The sequence below is a fragment of the Abrus precatorius genome, unplaced genomic scaffold (assembly GCF_003935025.1).
Source record: "Abrus precatorius isolate BTA unplaced genomic scaffold, Abrus_2018 Scaffold7, whole genome shotgun sequence".
NCBI classification, from domain to species: Eukaryota; Viridiplantae; Streptophyta; class Magnoliopsida; order Fabales; family Fabaceae; genus Abrus; species Abrus precatorius.
Window position 1 is genome coordinate 1,449,645 of NW_020874417.1, and position 18,041 is coordinate 1,467,685.

The 18,041-nt window shown below is 31.7% G+C and overlaps 3 protein-coding genes across 3 annotated transcripts; 1 reads left to right on the plus strand and 2 right to left on the minus strand.

The window, feature by feature from the left end:
- Window positions 1-1,037: 1,037 nt before the first annotated feature.
- LOC113873327 (rho GTPase-activating protein 2) lies at window positions 1,038-3,080 on the minus strand. The gene is made up of 4 exons (XM_027511398.1): window positions 2,736-3,080; window positions 2,355-2,475; window positions 1,910-2,260; window positions 1,038-1,619 (listed from the first exon to the last, which is right to left on the minus strand). The coding sequence occupies exons 1-4, from the start codon at window positions 3,053-3,055 to the stop codon at window positions 1,038-1,040; spliced, it is 1,374 nt and encodes a 457-aa protein (XP_027367199.1). The 5' UTR covers window positions 3,056-3,080.
- An 8,792-nt stretch (window positions 3,081-11,872) lies between these two features.
- LOC113873365 (peroxidase 3-like) lies at window positions 11,873-13,528 on the plus strand. The gene is made up of 4 exons (XM_027511462.1): window positions 11,873-12,082; window positions 12,422-12,613; window positions 12,846-13,014; window positions 13,125-13,528. Exons 1-4 carry the CDS (start codon window positions 11,873-11,875, stop codon window positions 13,526-13,528), a joined length of 975 nt encoding a protein of 324 aa, XP_027367263.1.
- A 2,144-nt stretch (window positions 13,529-15,672) lies between these two features.
- Window positions 15,673-17,686, minus strand: LOC113872925 (protein SLOW WALKER 1). Its single transcript, XM_027510815.1, has one exon. The coding sequence runs from the start codon at window positions 17,612-17,614 to the stop codon at window positions 16,031-16,033; it is 1,584 nt and encodes a 527-aa protein (XP_027366616.1). The 5' UTR covers window positions 17,615-17,686; the 3' UTR covers window positions 15,673-16,030.
- Window positions 17,687-18,041: the final 355 nt, after the last annotated feature.

Consider the following 18,041-nt stretch of genomic DNA (forward strand, 5'->3'; position numbering starts at 1 on the left):
TAATTTTTGCTAATTTATGTTTTTTATTTTCAAAATCAAAGAGAAAATTAAGTGTTGATTAGTTTGGATAGCCATCCTTTTAGCATAAACATCATATTGTTTTAGGTTAGCTTAGGATTTCCAATGAAAATTTAACCCAACAATCAAATCTGATAGGAAGCAAGGAAAAGATAAAATTTGCATGAGTAAAGAAAGAATTTTATTATAAATTTTTAAATATAAATCATTTCACTTCAAGCTCACTTTCAACCAAAATCAATTCTATAAAATCATTTAAAATCAAATGACAAACTTTCATCTAAACACACTTAAAAGTCCTCCAATCTTGACTTTCTGAAGCTGTCTGCATGGTGCGAATTTCTACTGGAATCGATCAATTCCAGTCCGAGTTCATTATTTTATCACAACATTATTATCAGTTAATATTTTTCTAATTGCAATATAACGTGTTCTTCCCATAACTGAAAGTCTATTACTATCCAAATCAGTGCAGTATCATAAATTCATAATAACAATGAAATAGCCAAACATTTCACAGATTATTAGTTTTATTTGATCAAGTTTCGATTTACTTCAATGTTACACGGGTAAACTTTTTCAGCTTTCTTCACGCATTTTGTAATGTTTGCTAATGATAGCCAACCAAACTTACAAAATGAAGAACAAGGATTCAATGTAGAGATATTGTGGTGATAAAATATGGAATCCTTCAAATTTTGATCCATACGACAAGATACAAAGCACGCATCTATATCAGGCTAAACCACCATAGGAATTCACCGATGCTTAGCATTTTCACCACCTGAAATTTGAAGGGCTACACCTTAGCCCATTCCCATATGTCATGGTTAGAGTTGTCCACTACAAGAACATACAGAACCTGGTCAAATTCAGCCCTAAACTGAACATAACCATCCCATAATACACAACAAGAAAACAGTTCCTACTCCATGTATTAATTTACACAAGCAAATCTACTGCTTGTAGAGACAAAATCTGGAAAACATGGTTGTACTAAACCTTATAAAAAACAGTTCTTAACTAGAAGCAAGAAGTGGCACCGGTGAAATAGAATCCGTAAATTTATCCATCATATCCATATCATTGGTGCCAGCATATCCTATTGATGGACTACTTGTGTCAACATTTGAGCTCAAACTAGTCAGTGTTGTCCTCGAGCAGGAATTCCCTGCTTTGCTGTCGGAAACTGATGTAGCAGGTTCCATGACATAGCCAGAGCAACTTCTGGAGCTAACGTACTCTTGCAAATTACCTGCAGGTACTTCTGAGAATGATTTGGTGTTCTCATCCAACTGTTTCAAGAAGCATTCCTCTATCTCACTTAAAGATTCAGCCTCCCCTTCTTCCTCTTCACTACTATGGCTGTAGTGAGCATGATCATCATAATCTGATTTGGTTCCTCTCAATTCACCGCTGGTGTCCATTTCTCGCTGACTGTCATATTCATCTTCAGATTGGCGATCTGACGAGTGAAATGACATAGGAGAATACCCACCTGTAGCTGTTTCTTCACGTTCTCTAAGTGTCTTCATTATCAGTGTCTTGAGTAAGTTCATCACTTGCACCGCATGCATCAGGGCAGTTAGAGGATCAGACATCTGTTCCAGGAAATAAAGATGAATTAAAAATAGACAATTTCGCAGTGTGCATATTTCTTATATGCATAAGAGTAGAATAGCCTATGGTAAACAAAATATGGCAACTTGTTTGGTAACGGAAAGTGGAAACTACTGCTTACTTATGTGAAATAAGATAACAATGGTTTATTTGTTTAAATAACATATCATTTGGCCAAAACAAAGGAAAGGGATAACCTAAAATAAAATACTATAGAAGAACATTAAGCAAACACTAACAATTTTACCAGAAAACGTGTATGTGAGCATACCTGAGTCATGTTTGGAGCAAAAACCATTGCAATATTTCTTGCATTCATTTTGTTAAACTCTTCCTCTTCCACAACATCGGCCATAAGACCAATAGCCCAGTTGAGTAAGGCAGATTCAGTTGGCTTTAGCTGCCTCACAAGCTCAACAGAATCTTCTTCTGTATTGCACTGAAGAACTTGCTCAGGGGAAAGTCCATCAAGCACTCCTGAGGGAAGCTCTCGGAACCAAGCTTTGATTAGTCCCGCTAAGCAGTGAACATCAATGTCATCTGGCACAATGCCTCTATTCAACTGGTCCCTCACATGCTCCTCTTGACTATTTTCTGGGTTTATACGAAATATACCTTCAGCCTGAAAAGAAAAACACAAAATAGATGTTATCTGAATCTGACTGTTCGAAGAACCTTAGTGTTGTAAATGACAAAATATATTATACAATCAGTACCTTTAAGCCTCCCTGTGAGTATAAACGGTCCTGCATTAGCAAGAGAATAGTGGGAACACTGTTTCCTTTAGAATCATAAGAGCACTGCATAGATTCTGCTGAGACACCAAACACACTTACACTGGAAACCCACATGAAAAGAAATCACAAGTTAGAAAGATGCAACAAAAACATGGGTATGTTGGGCCCAGGGAAGAATAAAAATCAGCAGCAGAAAATAAAAGAAGGCTAGATTATAACATTTGAAAATTGACGTATAGAAATTTGCAACCTTAATCTAAAAAAATGTTCATTCCCACCAAAAAAAAATTAAATTTTTTCACATGAGAAGCAAAACCCAAATGAAATCTAAGAAAAAGAGAATGCGTTTGAAGAAATTACCTGGCACTGGGAACGGGAGCTGGGATCTCGACTTGGAACTCAACGGGGAGACCGAGAAAGCCGTTGAAGCGATCGAAAGTGACATGAGTGATGTGTTGGACGTTGGTAGGCCATCCGATCTCCATGTGATGGACGGTGGAGATTACATCGTCGGGTTGGTCGACCCTGCAAGAAACCATTGATTTTCTTATAGCCGCCAAGAGAAGAGCGACGAGGGAGAGTTGGTTGTGTTGTTCTTCCTCGGTGGTTCCAGAGACTCTGCTCCTCTTGCCACCGCCACCGCAACCACCACCCTTAGTCACCATTACGATCCCTGTCATTGCTCTCTCTTTGATGGGAGTTTTAAATTTGAGATGAGTGGGAGTGGCTCAGTGCCTTGGTTCCTCGCTCCTTAGTTAATGTCTTTTGTTCCGTTGCATTCAATTTCCTTTGTTTTCTTTCTCTCTCTATGTTTAAACTTCAAACGCCCACCACTTTCTCTCTCTTCCTTCACTTTATTATCCATCTGTGCTACCCTGTCCTTTTCTGCTCCATTTAAACACCACCTTCTCTCAATTTACTCTCAAACGGGGGACTTATCACTCATTTACCAAGATGATTAGCTTCTCTTTTTTCATTTTATACTCTTTATTTTAATATAGCTTAATTCCTTTTAATCACAATTCGAGATGTTAAGTTCAAAGATTTTGTTAATTTTAATTTTTAAATTAAGTTTAAGTATTTAAAATTAATTATTTTTTAAAAATTATTATAGGAATTGAAATCTATTTTTTAAATACTATGATTATTTTTAAATGAATTTGATAGTTCTTATTAATTATTATTATTTAAAAATATTTAAAGATAAATTTTATCATTCATAATAAAATAAAATTTTATCACTTTATTAATAATTTTTTTAAAAATATATTATTTAAAAAATTAATCAATAATTTTGTTATTAAATATTATAATAAGAAATTAGTAATATTTTATTATATTTTTATTTTGAATTGTTTAATTAGTATAATAGAAGTAATTATTAATATTCTCTCATTATTAAAAGAAAAATATTAACAAAACCTATACTATTTTACTTAATTTTTGTCTAATTAGATCATACATTTTTATATTGGGAGGTGATGAGTGGTAGGTCATGTTTATTGAGTTTAGGTTATGGATTTATAAATACAGTTGGGGAATTAGTTGGGTTTACTGTTTTAGGTGAATAGAGGGCATAATTATCTTTGTTGGATGCAAGTCTTTGGGGTTGCAATATGGGAATCCTTCAATTACAAGCATGTTCAAAATTGCTTCCTAAAACACCATTGTCAATCATTAACCATTGAAAGAAAGGTTGGACTTTGCAAATATACACAGCTACAAGATTTTAGATTGGATGGTCATTTAATTTTCATCATTAAGAAATAAACAAATTAAATCTTTAATAAAACCATCATCCCCTTAGATACCTATATATACTTTTTCTTCAGAAGTTTATAAATTATTTATTGCAATAATTTATAATTATAAAATATCTTAGTAATAATTTAAGTAAAAAGTAAACAAGATAACTTGTCTCAAAAATTTTAATCAAAATTTTAGAAAATTTATCTAAATTTTTAAAAAATTCAATGTTATTAATACTGGTGATTGTATTTTTTTTATTATTATTGTAAATTAGTTAAGAGATCTCATATTTAAGAGTAGATATAGAGAGAGTTTAATTATGTGAAGAGGTTAGAAAAGATTAAGAATGATATGTTAACAATTTTAATGAATATTAAAAGTATTTATTTAGGTTTTTAATTCATTAAATGTTAATATTTATCAAGATTATGAGAAAAAAAAAATACATTAACATAATATGATATTTCTCATCAAATCATACGGTATTGAGTAACGATTCCCTTAAAAATTTTCCTACCATCTTCTTAAATGATAGCTAGCATAATAAATGAGAAACCATAAATATATAACGCTCAATATTTTAAGGAGACTCTACATTTTATATATAACAAATAATTGGTTAACATTTTTTAAGTGAAATAAATATAATTTTTTTAAATAGACTTTAAATATGAATTTTCTTTTCTTGAATTGAGGTCTTATTTTCTTTATTTTAAATGCTTTTTTGTGTGCAATTTACTCATGAGTTTTGTTTGTTCAACTCGTGAGATTAATATGTGTGCTTATTTTTTTTATAAGGAAACAAATTAAAATAACAACTAAAGATAAATTATTAGGGATGATGCAACCTATAAAATAACTTCTCAACGTATTTCCATTGATATTTTATATTTTTTCAAGAATAAAAATAATAAAATATTTAATTTAAAAAATGCAGACATTAATTTTTTTATGAGTTTTTTATATATTTTTTGTGTAAATTTTGTATATTATTAATTGATTAAAAATTCCTTTAAATGAGTTTTAAAATAATTAATAAAAAATTTAATTATATAACAAATATTAATTAAATGACACTGTAAAAAAACTTTTATACTATTAATGTACTTAAACTTTTTCTATTGTGCTCACAAACTTAATCCTCTCTTGTATTTATTTTATTTCCTTTTACTTTTTCTATGCATTGTATTTTCTCTTCGCATCCAATCAAATAATAAATTAGCAAGAGCTATAGTGGAACATGCACATGGGTTTCCGGGCCTTAATAAAATGTATTTAAAGTCACACCCAAAAGTTATAGTTGGGACTTTAATAATAATAATAATAATAATGTGTTTTTTTGGTTGTGAAAAATAAATTATTAACTTTGTAAAATCAAGTTACCCACTTGCTATCTATTTTGAGCCATAAAAAAAAGTGGGACACAACAGCTTTTAAATTCACAACACAAAAGACAAATCATAACATTCCTAAGTTATTGTGATTATTTATAAAGAAATTATCCAAGATATTATTTGGATGGAAATCAAACACTCAAAATCAGAATTTGACGCTTCGCATAATGAGTTCAGGTGGTTGCATCAAGAAGCTTGTTCAAATAATTTATAATATTATTACTATTTTCTTTTCATATTAGAAAGTACTAAGAAGAGAATGATATCCCTATTTTTACTGGATAGGATATTATTATTGAAAGGCTGAGAGATTAACAAAGGGTCAATCTAAATAATTATAATACATGTTTTTCTTTTAAACGAATATGTTTGTTAAAATAAGCAAACGTGATATCATACTTTTAATATAATTTAACATGCATTTAAACAAAAGAATAAAAACACTTTACATTAACAAGTTTATAAATAGAGTTACATGTTTTTTTTAAGACTTAACCTAATTTTCTATGGTCAAGATAGAGTTTGTCATGGTAAAAAAAAAAACACGTGCTTTGGTACGATGTGATACAAGACTTAATGATTTTTTTAATATTTTTTAATAATTATTTATCAAAATAAAATTAAAAATAAACATATTTTTTGTTTGGAACAAATTTTTGCCACGTCAAACTGTATTTCGTATTAAGAGAGACGACTTTTATTTTTATTTTTAATCTGTCTATTTCATCTAAAATAAGGACGAAATTAACCAGAACAGAACATATATATCACGTTTTGTATACAATAGAGATGAAAGGTAAAATACAAATTTGAATTTAAAAATACAGTTCTGCAAATACATCTGGACCAATAATAAAGGGAGAGAAGAGAGAAAAAAATAAATAAGTTGTGTTGTGTTGTGTGAATGGTGTAGAGTTACAAAAAAAAATATTAAATGATATTAGTTGTGGAGAGAAAAAGAAAAAATAAATTGTATTAGTGGGAAGAGAAAAAAATAAATGTGTTACTGATTGATTTCATCCTTATTTTAAATGAAATAGATATATTAAAATTAAAAAAATAATTTCGTTTCTCTTAAATATGAAACACAGTCTAACGTGGTAAAAATTTAGAAATATGTTTATTTTTAATTTTATTTTAGTAAATAATTATTAAAAAAACATTAAAAAATTCGTTAAACCGTGATACAAAGAAATAAGCAATTTCCAAGAAATTCAGGAGAAAACATACGGCTTGGACAGTGGAATTCGAATTTGTGAAGACCGTTGCAAAAAAGTTGATTTTGTTTTTGGTTTCTGGTTTGTGGTTTCTGGGGTCAGAGATGATTGTGATTGTCCCATGACACATGCTTTCCTTTTTCTTTTATTATTCATCTTATTATTGGAGAGACAACTTTTGTGTTTCCAACAACTATGATTCCTTTTTATATGATTCGCGTGATTAAAGGATATGAAGACTGAAGAGTGGTAATTCTTCTTCTTCATTATTATTATTATTGTTTGGTTATTTCTCTCACATTGATTTACTAAAACCATTTGTCATTTTGCCTTAGCTAGTTGGATCCTATGCAATCTGTCTTCTTTTGACGGCACTTAAGATTTAAGTGGCTTTTTCAATTCTTCATCATGTAAGAGCCTCAATGCATTATAAATAGATAGGATCACATTACCACAAAGGATCAACTCTCTTAGGAAAGTAATTACTCGTTAACTAAACACCACTTACACATATTATTCTACTTTTCTATTATTATTCAACGTGAGGCTTCTTTTGTTTATATTTAACTTACAACCTTGTCCTAAATTACATGCTTTCAAGAAACTATCATCCTGCAAAGTCAATTGTTTTACGACAACTTTTTGTTTTGAGCGCAAAGAGCCGGTGAATATTGCACCAAAACTGGCCCCATTTTAAGTGGGACTATTAATCAATGGGTCTTATACTGATTTAAGAATCAATAGATTATTTCATTTAGTTAAAAATAAGAAGTTATGAGAAAAGGATGTTAACAATTTGTATTCTTTAACTGGTTTTCATTAACATTTGTCTTGAACAAATTAAAGACTTCAGAGTGCAAGTTTTAAATGTTTCATTTATCCTGCAACTGTAAATTACTAACTATAAAGGTTTTTCATTTGGCTATACCAAAATTTTGAAAAGAAATAACAAGAATATTACTTTGTTTTGTTCCAATACAAGAAACAAAAAGAGTAAATAACACATAAAAAACTGATTGTGATTAAAAATAGAGAATCTGAAAGAAAGGAGAGTGGCAGTGGAATGGAGGAAAAAGGGCTGGTCCCAACATATGGGCCAAGCTTGAGGAATGGAGACAAGGAGCGGAAGTTGTTGGATCCTTGTCGACCCACTTGAGTCCCCAATATATACATATACATATACATGGGATCATTATGATGGGACCCATTCAACCTTGTACGTGCATCGTATGCAATTGAGTTGTTTCTACGTTCATTCACAAAATACATTCAGATTCAGATCATATTTCAGACACTCGCTCCCTCCAAAAGCCAATATTCAAAATTCAAAACAGAGTCAGACACTATTTTATTTGTCTTTGGTCGTTTTCATGTTTTGCATTTGCAACAGTGTTCTTCACAATCTCTCTCTTTGTACTTTCAGAATGTTTTAGAAACCCTGTGTCATTGTTGTACGCAGGCCCCTTTATCTAGATTCTGATTAATCACCAACCCAGCATTTGGCTCTTCAATTTATCCTTGTCATTTGTCACTTAATTATACCTCTTTTGATTATTATTAAAATGTTTCTTTTACCTCAAATGGTCGGTAGTATAACTTATCAGGTAAAAAATTGTGGTCGGTAAAATAATCATGAGGGTGGTTAAAAAATTTAACATTTTAAAATGAGTAGCATTTGATAATAATCTTTTTTAGGTATGTCACAAATTTAAATATGTATTAAAAAGAAGATTAGGAATTAAAATAGTTAAATTTTTTTAAATAAATATGTCACTCAAACTTAAAATTTAATCTCTTTTATATTATTTAATCAAACATACACTCAAATTCTAATATGGTATTAGAATTTGGTTTAAAAAATTCCTTGAAACTAAAAAATAAATGGTCAAAAAAGAGTTTTTTTAATAAAAAAACAAGCCAAATGAAAAATAAAATTAAAAATTAAAAATAGACCTATGACATAAAAAAAACAAGAAAGAAAATACAAGCCCAAAAAATAAATTGAAATGCAAAAAAAATAAAATTAAAAAGAACAGAGACCTGTTATAAGGAATCAAATTTGAACTACATACTCAAGTTAAAATGTAAGTTACAAATTAAATTGAAGCTAATTGAACTTGAAAAAAAAATAGTAAACTAAAGTTTCGTATTAATAGGTTAATAATAAATCAAAGAAAATGTAAGTAAGAATAATATGAATATCAGTGAATTTAAAGTATACTCTTTCTTCATATTCTTAGATAAGACATATACTTAAATTTTAATAAATAGAATTAAATATTAGTGTAATGTTTTTATTTGGGTAATGGTTAAAATAGAAAGGAAATAACTAAAGAACGAAATGTGAAGAAAGTGTGTTTTGGATATACAGACAGAATTAAGAGATATATTTTTTCCCTTTGTTTAACAGCCCTCAACAAAATGAAACAACACAATGGTTTTACCACTTCACTTTTTGTAATTTGTAATTTGCATGCATGAGTTTGCTTGTTGAGTGCAAAATAAACGTCAAACTATGTCAGATTGAAAAGTTTACTAAGTTGGATGTGATTTCCTTTTGGGTGCATTGACTGAATGTGATTTTGGCAAAGATTCTATACATTTTCATTACAATCTAGGAATGGGCCCCATTACCCTCTCTTTATACATCGTTTGAGAATATGAGTAAATCCTTCCAATTTTGCAAAAAATTGGCCACTTTGGGGTAAATAAAAATATATTATAATTGATGCTTAGATTCTAATTTTTTCGAAATATAAAAATTATGAAACGAATTAATCTCTTTTAATAATTTATTCTTATAATATAGTAAAAAAAATTAAACCTTAGTTGGTAAATTTAAAAAATTCAATTATTTGACAACTATGCTGAACTTTATTGGTGGAGAAAGAAGTGAGAAACGTTTGTATAAATTTACTACATCTAACTTTTGTTATTTAGATAATAATTGATAATGATGGTGGTTTTTATAAATGTTGTGATTGAGAAATACAAATATTAAGTGTTTTTCTTTTAATAATATAAAAATTATGAAACGAATTAATCACTTTTAATAATTTTAAGATGTGTATTTTTAAACTCTAAAAAAATATTTATTATATATTGTACTAATTTAAGAAATATGTATTAAATAATCTTATTTTGAAATTATTATTATTATTATTATTATTGACTATTTTATTTTGAATTTTTAATGTGTTCTCTTGCCAAAATTCAGTGAATATTTATATATATATATTTATTTTTATTCTCATTAAATAAATCCTCATTCCGGTATTTGAAATCATCTACACTAGTAATTTTAGTTCTCTACTATATAAAATCTCTGTTTAGGTCTTTAACTTTATTAAATAGCATTCATCTTAAATTATTTTTATTCCATTTATTATTATTATTATTATTATTATTATTATTATTATTATTATTTTACTAAAAAAGATTAAAATAAATAACATTTTATAAGATTTAGAATTAAAATAAATGATATTTTATAAAATTCAAGATTAAAGTAACTAAAGCTTATTATTGAATAAATTAATTAATACGAGATTTTACTCCATTCTTATTTAAGTAAACCAAATGGACTCCTTTTGGTAAACTCTATAAAAAGTAGCACATTATAAGGCAGTAATCGTGGAACTTGATCCCTAAATTTACGACTTCAGCACTATTCATTTTTGCCAGCATGTTATTATATATATAAGATTTAGGTTCTTTAATGAAGTATCAACACACAATTTTCCCAAGAAGAGACATAAGTGTTACCTGTAAACTACATCTTCACCAACCCGTTCCAATGAATATTGGTTTTCCTTGCTGTTCGTCTGACAAATGAAACGTAGACTCTAATGTATTTTGCAATCGGAAGTCTAACTAACCAAGTTTTCCACAATGTATGACTTTTTCAAGTAAACACTAAACAAGGTATTAAAAAAATGTTTGTCTCACAAACATGCTATACATGGCCATATAAATTAACGCATATACTCAACCTTTAGCAGCACATTGACTTTTATGTGTGTCATATAAAGGTCAAATAGTGTGCATGGTTGTGATTTAAACACTAGTTTACTGGTAAGAATCCAATCGTTGAGGAACAAGGACATATGTGTTTATTGATAGAAAGGAAATGTAAATATACCTGTACCATTTGCATTTGAAAACAAAACATCCTCAAGTTCCGAGCAACCATGTGCTATGGGACAAGCCACAAGACAAACTTGGAAATTAAGAATGGACATTTTGACACCGATAAGCATTGACTTTGGCTATTGAATATTTCTTTTATTTTCTTAATTAAACTTCCTTGTATTGCAAATAACTTGAGTTGAGTTTGTTTTTGATAGGCAACTTGAGTTAAGTTACCTTCGATCACAAGAAACAAAAAATTAATGTATATACAACATAAGGAATGTGTGTGTGTCTATATATATATATATATATGTATGTATATAATGTCATAGCAATGCTGGAGAAGAGTGTTCTATCTAACGTAAAAACGCGTTCTCGTGTTGTATGCCAACCTAACGACTTTAAGATATTCTACCTGCATTTGCATCACACTATGATTCATTCGATAAAAATTAAGGGACGTGCAAATTCAAGTTAACAACACAACTTAATCATCAGTTCGCTAGTCCAGATCATGCACAGTCAAAGCTTAAAAGAAAAGAAAGAAAGCTTTAAAAGAGGGTTGACCTAAAAAAAAGAATATACAATTATACAAGACTGACATGTTCTAACCATAATAGAATTGAAAAACAGTTTTTATTTTATTTTATTTTCTTTGGGTTGATATATTCTATTAATTTCTAAATTGTGTCGTCTCTATCCATTGGTTGGTGCTTATTTTAATGAAACTAGCTTGCTAGCATGCATATTGAATCGATGATTGAAATTTGAAGATGCATGAAACTAATTATTGCGCAACATATTAAAAAAGCACCGGCCGGTTAATTAATTAGAAATTGATCTCTCATTCTCTCCCATCAATTGAAAAATTCTTAATTCTTATCTGGATTTACCTTAGAAGGATGACACATAAGAATGCCTATAAAAGGGAGCGATGTTTGTGTAGCTAAGCATTCCTTTTCTCAAGTCAAGATACTTATTACGTGCTATAGGTTGGTAAGTGAATATGAAGATGAGAATTTTGCTAATAACTTGTGTGGTAGTTTTGAGTTTCCTTGGGGTTTGTCAAGGAGGCAGCCTCAGGAAGAAGTTCTATCAGCGTTCTTGCCCACAAGCTGAATACATCATTCAGAAAAAAACCCAACAGCATGTCAATGATGATCCCAAATTGCCGGCCAGGTTGCTTAGATTGCATTTTCATGACTGTTTTGTCAGGGTATGTTAACATTAATTCCAAGATTGTTTTACGTATACTTATGTTTTCTTTTTACCAATATTTTTATCCAATTTTGATATATAAATTTAGATCTAGTTAATCAATATCTTAAACATATTAGTTAAAAGATTATTAAAACTATATTAAAAGTAAATTCAAAATCACGGTATGAATATAATTTTAATTTTTTTTAGTTTTAATTAGTTTATTATCTAACATTTACTTATAATTTGTAGAGGTAACTTTATATGTAAAATGCTAATTGCCATGCAACTTGTTTTGGAGCTACATAACAAATGATATGCCTATTACAATATGGTTGCCATGCAAACATTTCAGGGTTGTGATGGGTCAGTTTTGGTGAACTCCACTGCCAACAACAGTGCAGAGAAGGATTCAATTCCCAATTTAACTTTGGGTGGCTTTGATGTGATAGATGATATAAAAGCTGCGGTCGAGGCAAAATGTCCCAAGACTGTGTCTTGTGCTGACATTCTCGCATTGGCAGCTAGGGACGCTGTTTCCGTTCAAGTAAGTTTAGATAACCGTTCATAAATATTCTCCTAATTAATTAGTGTGAATTTAGATTCCTAGTAAATGCATATTTATATATTTTAACATGTTTCTGAACACATGCTTATTTTGTAAAAATAAAATAAAATGCTGAGTTAAATTTCCTTTGTTTTAAGAGAGATGTCATATATATAATCTTAGGCTATTATTTGATGCATGTTTGTTTACCTGATATAAATATATATTTCAGTTTGATAATAAACCAATGTGGGAAGTGCTCACTGGTAGAAGAGATGGCACAGTATCAAAAAATAGTGAAGCCTTGGCCAATATCCCAGCACCTTTCTTCAACTTCACCCAACTCAAAGCAAGCTTTGCTAGTAAAGGTCTAGTTTTGCACGATCTGGTTGTATTATCAGGTAACTTTATTCATATAAATCATATTACACACTCATAATATTAATTGCTGTTAAATATCAATATATTATATAATTAATTATCTTTATTGTATAATATAATATATGTGCAGGAGCACACACAATTGGAGTAGGGCATTGCAGCTCTTTCAGTAGCAGGCTTTATAATTTCACGGGAAAAGGTGATCAAGACCCTTCTTTGAATCCCACTTATGCTGCATTCTTGAAGACAAAATGCAAGAGTCTAAGTGACACAACCACAACGGTAGAAATGGATCCTGGAAGCTCTACCAAATTTGATAGTGACTATTATCCAAACCTTCTTCAGAAGAAGGGTTTGTTTCAATCAGATGCTGCTCTTCTAACAAGAGAGGAGGCAGAAGATATTGCAAAAGAATTGGTTGATGAAGATAAGTTCTTCACAGAGTTCGCACAGTCGATGAAGAGAATGGGAGCCATTGAGGTCCTCACTGGCTCTCAGGGCCAAATTCGGACAAAGTGTTCGGTTGTCAACTAATGAATTATCAATATTAACTAATTATTATGAGCTGTTTTGTGGTTTTTTTATTCCTTTTTTTATTTTTTATCTTTTAATTGTTCCAATTTTATGATCACTTGTTAACTACTTTAAACTTAAATAAAACCTGTGTTTTTATTACCTTTTATTTATTTTATCTTTCTAAATCTGTTGACGTGATATTCTCCTCTCTTGCTGTCGAATATTATATATATATATATATATATAGATATATTCTGTCTCACCAAAAATTCGATTGTTGTGAATAACATATTAAAGCCATTTTTAGTGTCATTATAATTACCATTATTCTGTAACTTTAGTAAAAACTACTGCACCTTTAGCTTTTTTAGAATGATTCTAAAAAAAATTACTTTTTTTTCTTTAATTATTTTAATTTGTCAATAAATTTGTATTGCTATTAAGAATTTTTTTTTTACTGATTTCTTTTATTCTAATAATTTTTTTACTTTATATTTATTAGTGTTTTGTTGTTCAGATCAATTTTTAAAATGTATTAATTAGGTAAACAAGCCAAATTATCAGTGTACTGGCATAAATGGAAAGGAAGCCGTGCCTTCAAACATGCGTGCGACTTAAATCTTGGTCTGGATTTATATGGTTTAATCATTACAATAACATTATGCGAATTTTTCTAATCGTTATATATTAGCAATATTAATAATTATCTTTTTCCATTTATTAAGAAATCAAATTAAAACTATTTTAAAGTCTTTTATAGATATACCATTACATCATTTATATGCTTTAGTGAGTGTACTGTGGATTGTACGTATATCTTTAATTCAATTGAAATTAAAAATCAAAATTAAATATAAATATTTGAAATTATACATGGGATGCATAATTAATGGAATTAAAACTTGTGGATTTCCCATGAAAAAAATGCCTATCTTATTTAAATCACCGCCGAAGCATCTACTGTGGTCAATTGTAGTATTGATTAAATATAATCGTCCAATTATTATAGTATTCTTTTTTTTCTATATATTATTTGGCCACAACACCAACAAAAATAATACGGTCACAAAAAAACTCTAAAATACTGTAAGCTTTACCAAAACCAAAAGTGCAACTCTAAAATTCCCTGATTGAAGACTTTTGAGTTACAAAGTGCAACACACTTCACGCATATTTATATTCTACTATATTGTTAGACTTCAAACAAGAATCATGCAAGTGCCGAGAATCTTGGTATCAAGCACATAGCTCATGGCTTTAAAGTTGTAAATATGTAGGATTATTGATAAATATAATAATGTATACATTGTATACCTTGGATTTATTTGATCACGTACAACATTTTTTGCTTGCTCATGTTTACTCTCGTTGGATTAGCTCCATACACGTTAATCATTAAAAGAATTTGCATGTAATATAAACACTGCAATCTTCAAGTGGAAAAGCTACAACTGGGGGAGACAACAGTAGGACAGCATTGGACATTAAAGATCAGCAATGCAAGGATTCAACATTGAAAATGCAATCAGAGTGTTTGTTAATCGTTGGATGTGCAGCTCTAGCTAATCGACAAGATTCTCAGCTTTCTGGGTTTGATTGTGAAGGGGAAAGGATCGTGACTCCTGATGTAGAGTGTTTGCTTGCCACTGTTACAAGTTTCAACCACTCGAGTGGGGGAAAAAATTGTTAAGAAACCTTTAATTGCTGGCCATGACAGGGATTCACTGCTCACCCTGTAACCCACCGGTGCTATATTTTGCTAAGTTTCACATTAAGAGCATTGCTGCAGAAATCTTAAACCTGTCTTTACTGAAAATAAGCTGATGTTATGATTTATTTTAAGCGTTTAAATTAATTGGAGGTGATTTGTATGGGTATTCACTATTTGAGTGTATGATGATGAGTGCCCTCAACTAAAGCAAATTCTGATTATATGTTTAAGGCTTCTTACTGCAGATGAATGTCCAATTTAACTATGTACTATAAGCTTCTAATGCTGTTCCCCTTGCAACTTTTCCAGGCATGCATTTAAGTGTTGTTTGTAATTAAGCTTGACATAAGAACTTAAGTTCGTATATCTTAGTGGCTAAAATTTACATCAAAGAACTGATCATGTTCAGTGACAATAGATACAATGGAAATTCCAATCAATTTTGGTCCTCTGGAAAAATATCCTTCATAATGCGAAGTGTAAACATACTTGTCAAACCGAGCCTACCCTCCAATTCATAAACTAAAAGATATGCAAGTTTTGAGGAACATCATACAAAACAAAAATTATAGGCAGGTTAGGTTCCAAACGAGACTATAGATGAAAGTCTAAGTAGAGTCCCTTTAACACTAGCAAAAATTTTAAACATTTCCTGGTATTTTCCAAGGCACATATTTCCCATAAAAAATCTCAAGAAACTGAAATGACCTGAATTAAATTACAAAAATAAAAATGACATCCTTAAACTAAAAAAAATACAGAATAGGTGAACAAAACCAGCTCACAGATGACGAGAGAAGGCCAAAATTTCATCTTCTTCCAGCAATCTTCAACAAGGGAGAAATTATACCCTGTATCTCTAGCAATGACTGTTGAACCCGAATCTCCTCCTCAACAGAGCCCTTGAGATTTCTGATATGAGTCCTGAGGGCCTCAGAAGCTCTAATATCCTCAGCTCTCATTTCAAGAACCTTCTTGGTCAACCGCATTAACAGACTGGAATACCTTGGCATGGTACAGTACTTTTGCAGGAACACCAAGAGCAGTTCCAGCTTATCCGAATCCAAATTCGAGACACACCTCAACAACTTCTTCCTAGCCACCAATTCCTCCATCACCGCCAACACATTCCCAGGATTTTTACTCTCCAACACAGACACCAAAGCTTCCCCATGCCTAAACTTATTCAACAGCTTATCATGTTCAGCCAACTTCACTTTTTTGGGCTTCATAACCAAGTAATCACCCTCAGATGGTTTCTCTCCTTGACCTCTATGAAAATACCTAAAATGTGAAGGCTTCAACACTTGCTTCTCAGTGTGCTCCACAGGCCTAATTCTCCAAAACAAACTAGACTCATTCTCCGCATTTTCTTTTTCCTTCATTTTCCTCTTGCTAGCATAGATTATCCCGTTGGAAGTCCCGATCACCCTCGTGGAGCAATCCGGCGAGTAACCGACGGACAAAAGAGGTGCAGGGAACCTCATAGAATGAGTAACCTTCAATGAGGCATAATCAAACACTTTCAAGTACCCATCCAACCCAACACTCAAAATTCTAAACTGATTTGATTCCTCCCCTGAATCCTTCCCAATTCGGCCCACGCAGATCGACGTCACCGTCTTGTTGTGACTCTCCATCGAAAACACGAGCTTCCCACCGCCGATCAGGTCCCATAGCTTTACGGAATTCCCTCCCGCCGTCGCAACCATCCCTCCCGACGGCAAGAAAACCACGTCCTCGACGGGCGCCCCATGGTTCACCTGCAGGGACGATTTCGAATCCCTAACCCTAACGTCCCAGAGCTTAACAAGGTGATCATAGGAACCGGTAACGAAGCTGTCGGAATTAACGGGGGAAGAATCGCCGCATCTGACGTAATCCTTGTGGCCGAGGAATTCCGATACCGGAGTCTCCTCGGCGACGTCCCAATACTTGACGATTGCGTCGTCGCCGGCGGAGAGGAGGTGGAGCTTATCGAGGATGGGGTAGTGGACGAATCGGACGGGGCGGGTGTGAGAGCGGAGGCGGCGGAGGGGGGTGCGGGTCTTGACATCAAAGACTTGGATGAGGCCGGAGAGGTCGGAGGCGGCGAGGAGGCGGGCGTCGGAGCGGAAGGAAGCGGAGGTGACGGCGTCGGAGAAGGAGGAGATGGTGGCGGTGGGGGAGAGGGTTTGGGAGCTGAAGATGGTAAGGGAGGCGGAGTGGGCGGCGGCGAAGGAGTGTGGGGGTGTGGGGGAGAATGTGAGGGACGGAACAGAGATGAGTTTAGGGATTTCTTGGGTCTTGAAGGAAGACCAGTACTTGGATTCCGGGGTTTGCTTTGGCTTTCTGGGTTTTGATTTCAGCTTCGGTTTTACAGGGAAGCTTTTCTTCGACCTTCCTTCCTCCATTGATGCAACTCACCACACCTTACAGCGATGGAGGTTTAGGGTTTAAGAGTTGCTCGCTGTACTCATGATCCCACTATAATGCTTGTTTATTTTTATTATTATTATTTATATTTTTTTGGGCCTATATTTTGTATTTATATAATTATATTTACTTTTTTCTATTGTGTGTATAACCCAAAAAGTATGATAGGCCCATGTGCCCCATGGGCTGAAGCTGAAACCGTGGAATCATTTTAAAGTGTGCCGTAGTCAACACCAATATTGTGTTGTGGTTTGCAATTTGCACCACGCACTGAAACATTGAAATTTGATCCTCTATTTCTGGATTAAGAATTATGATTTAAATATTTATTAAACCAAATATGTTTTATTAACATCTATGATAAATGTGGTGTTTGATTATGAGAGAACAGTTGATTGCCTTCGT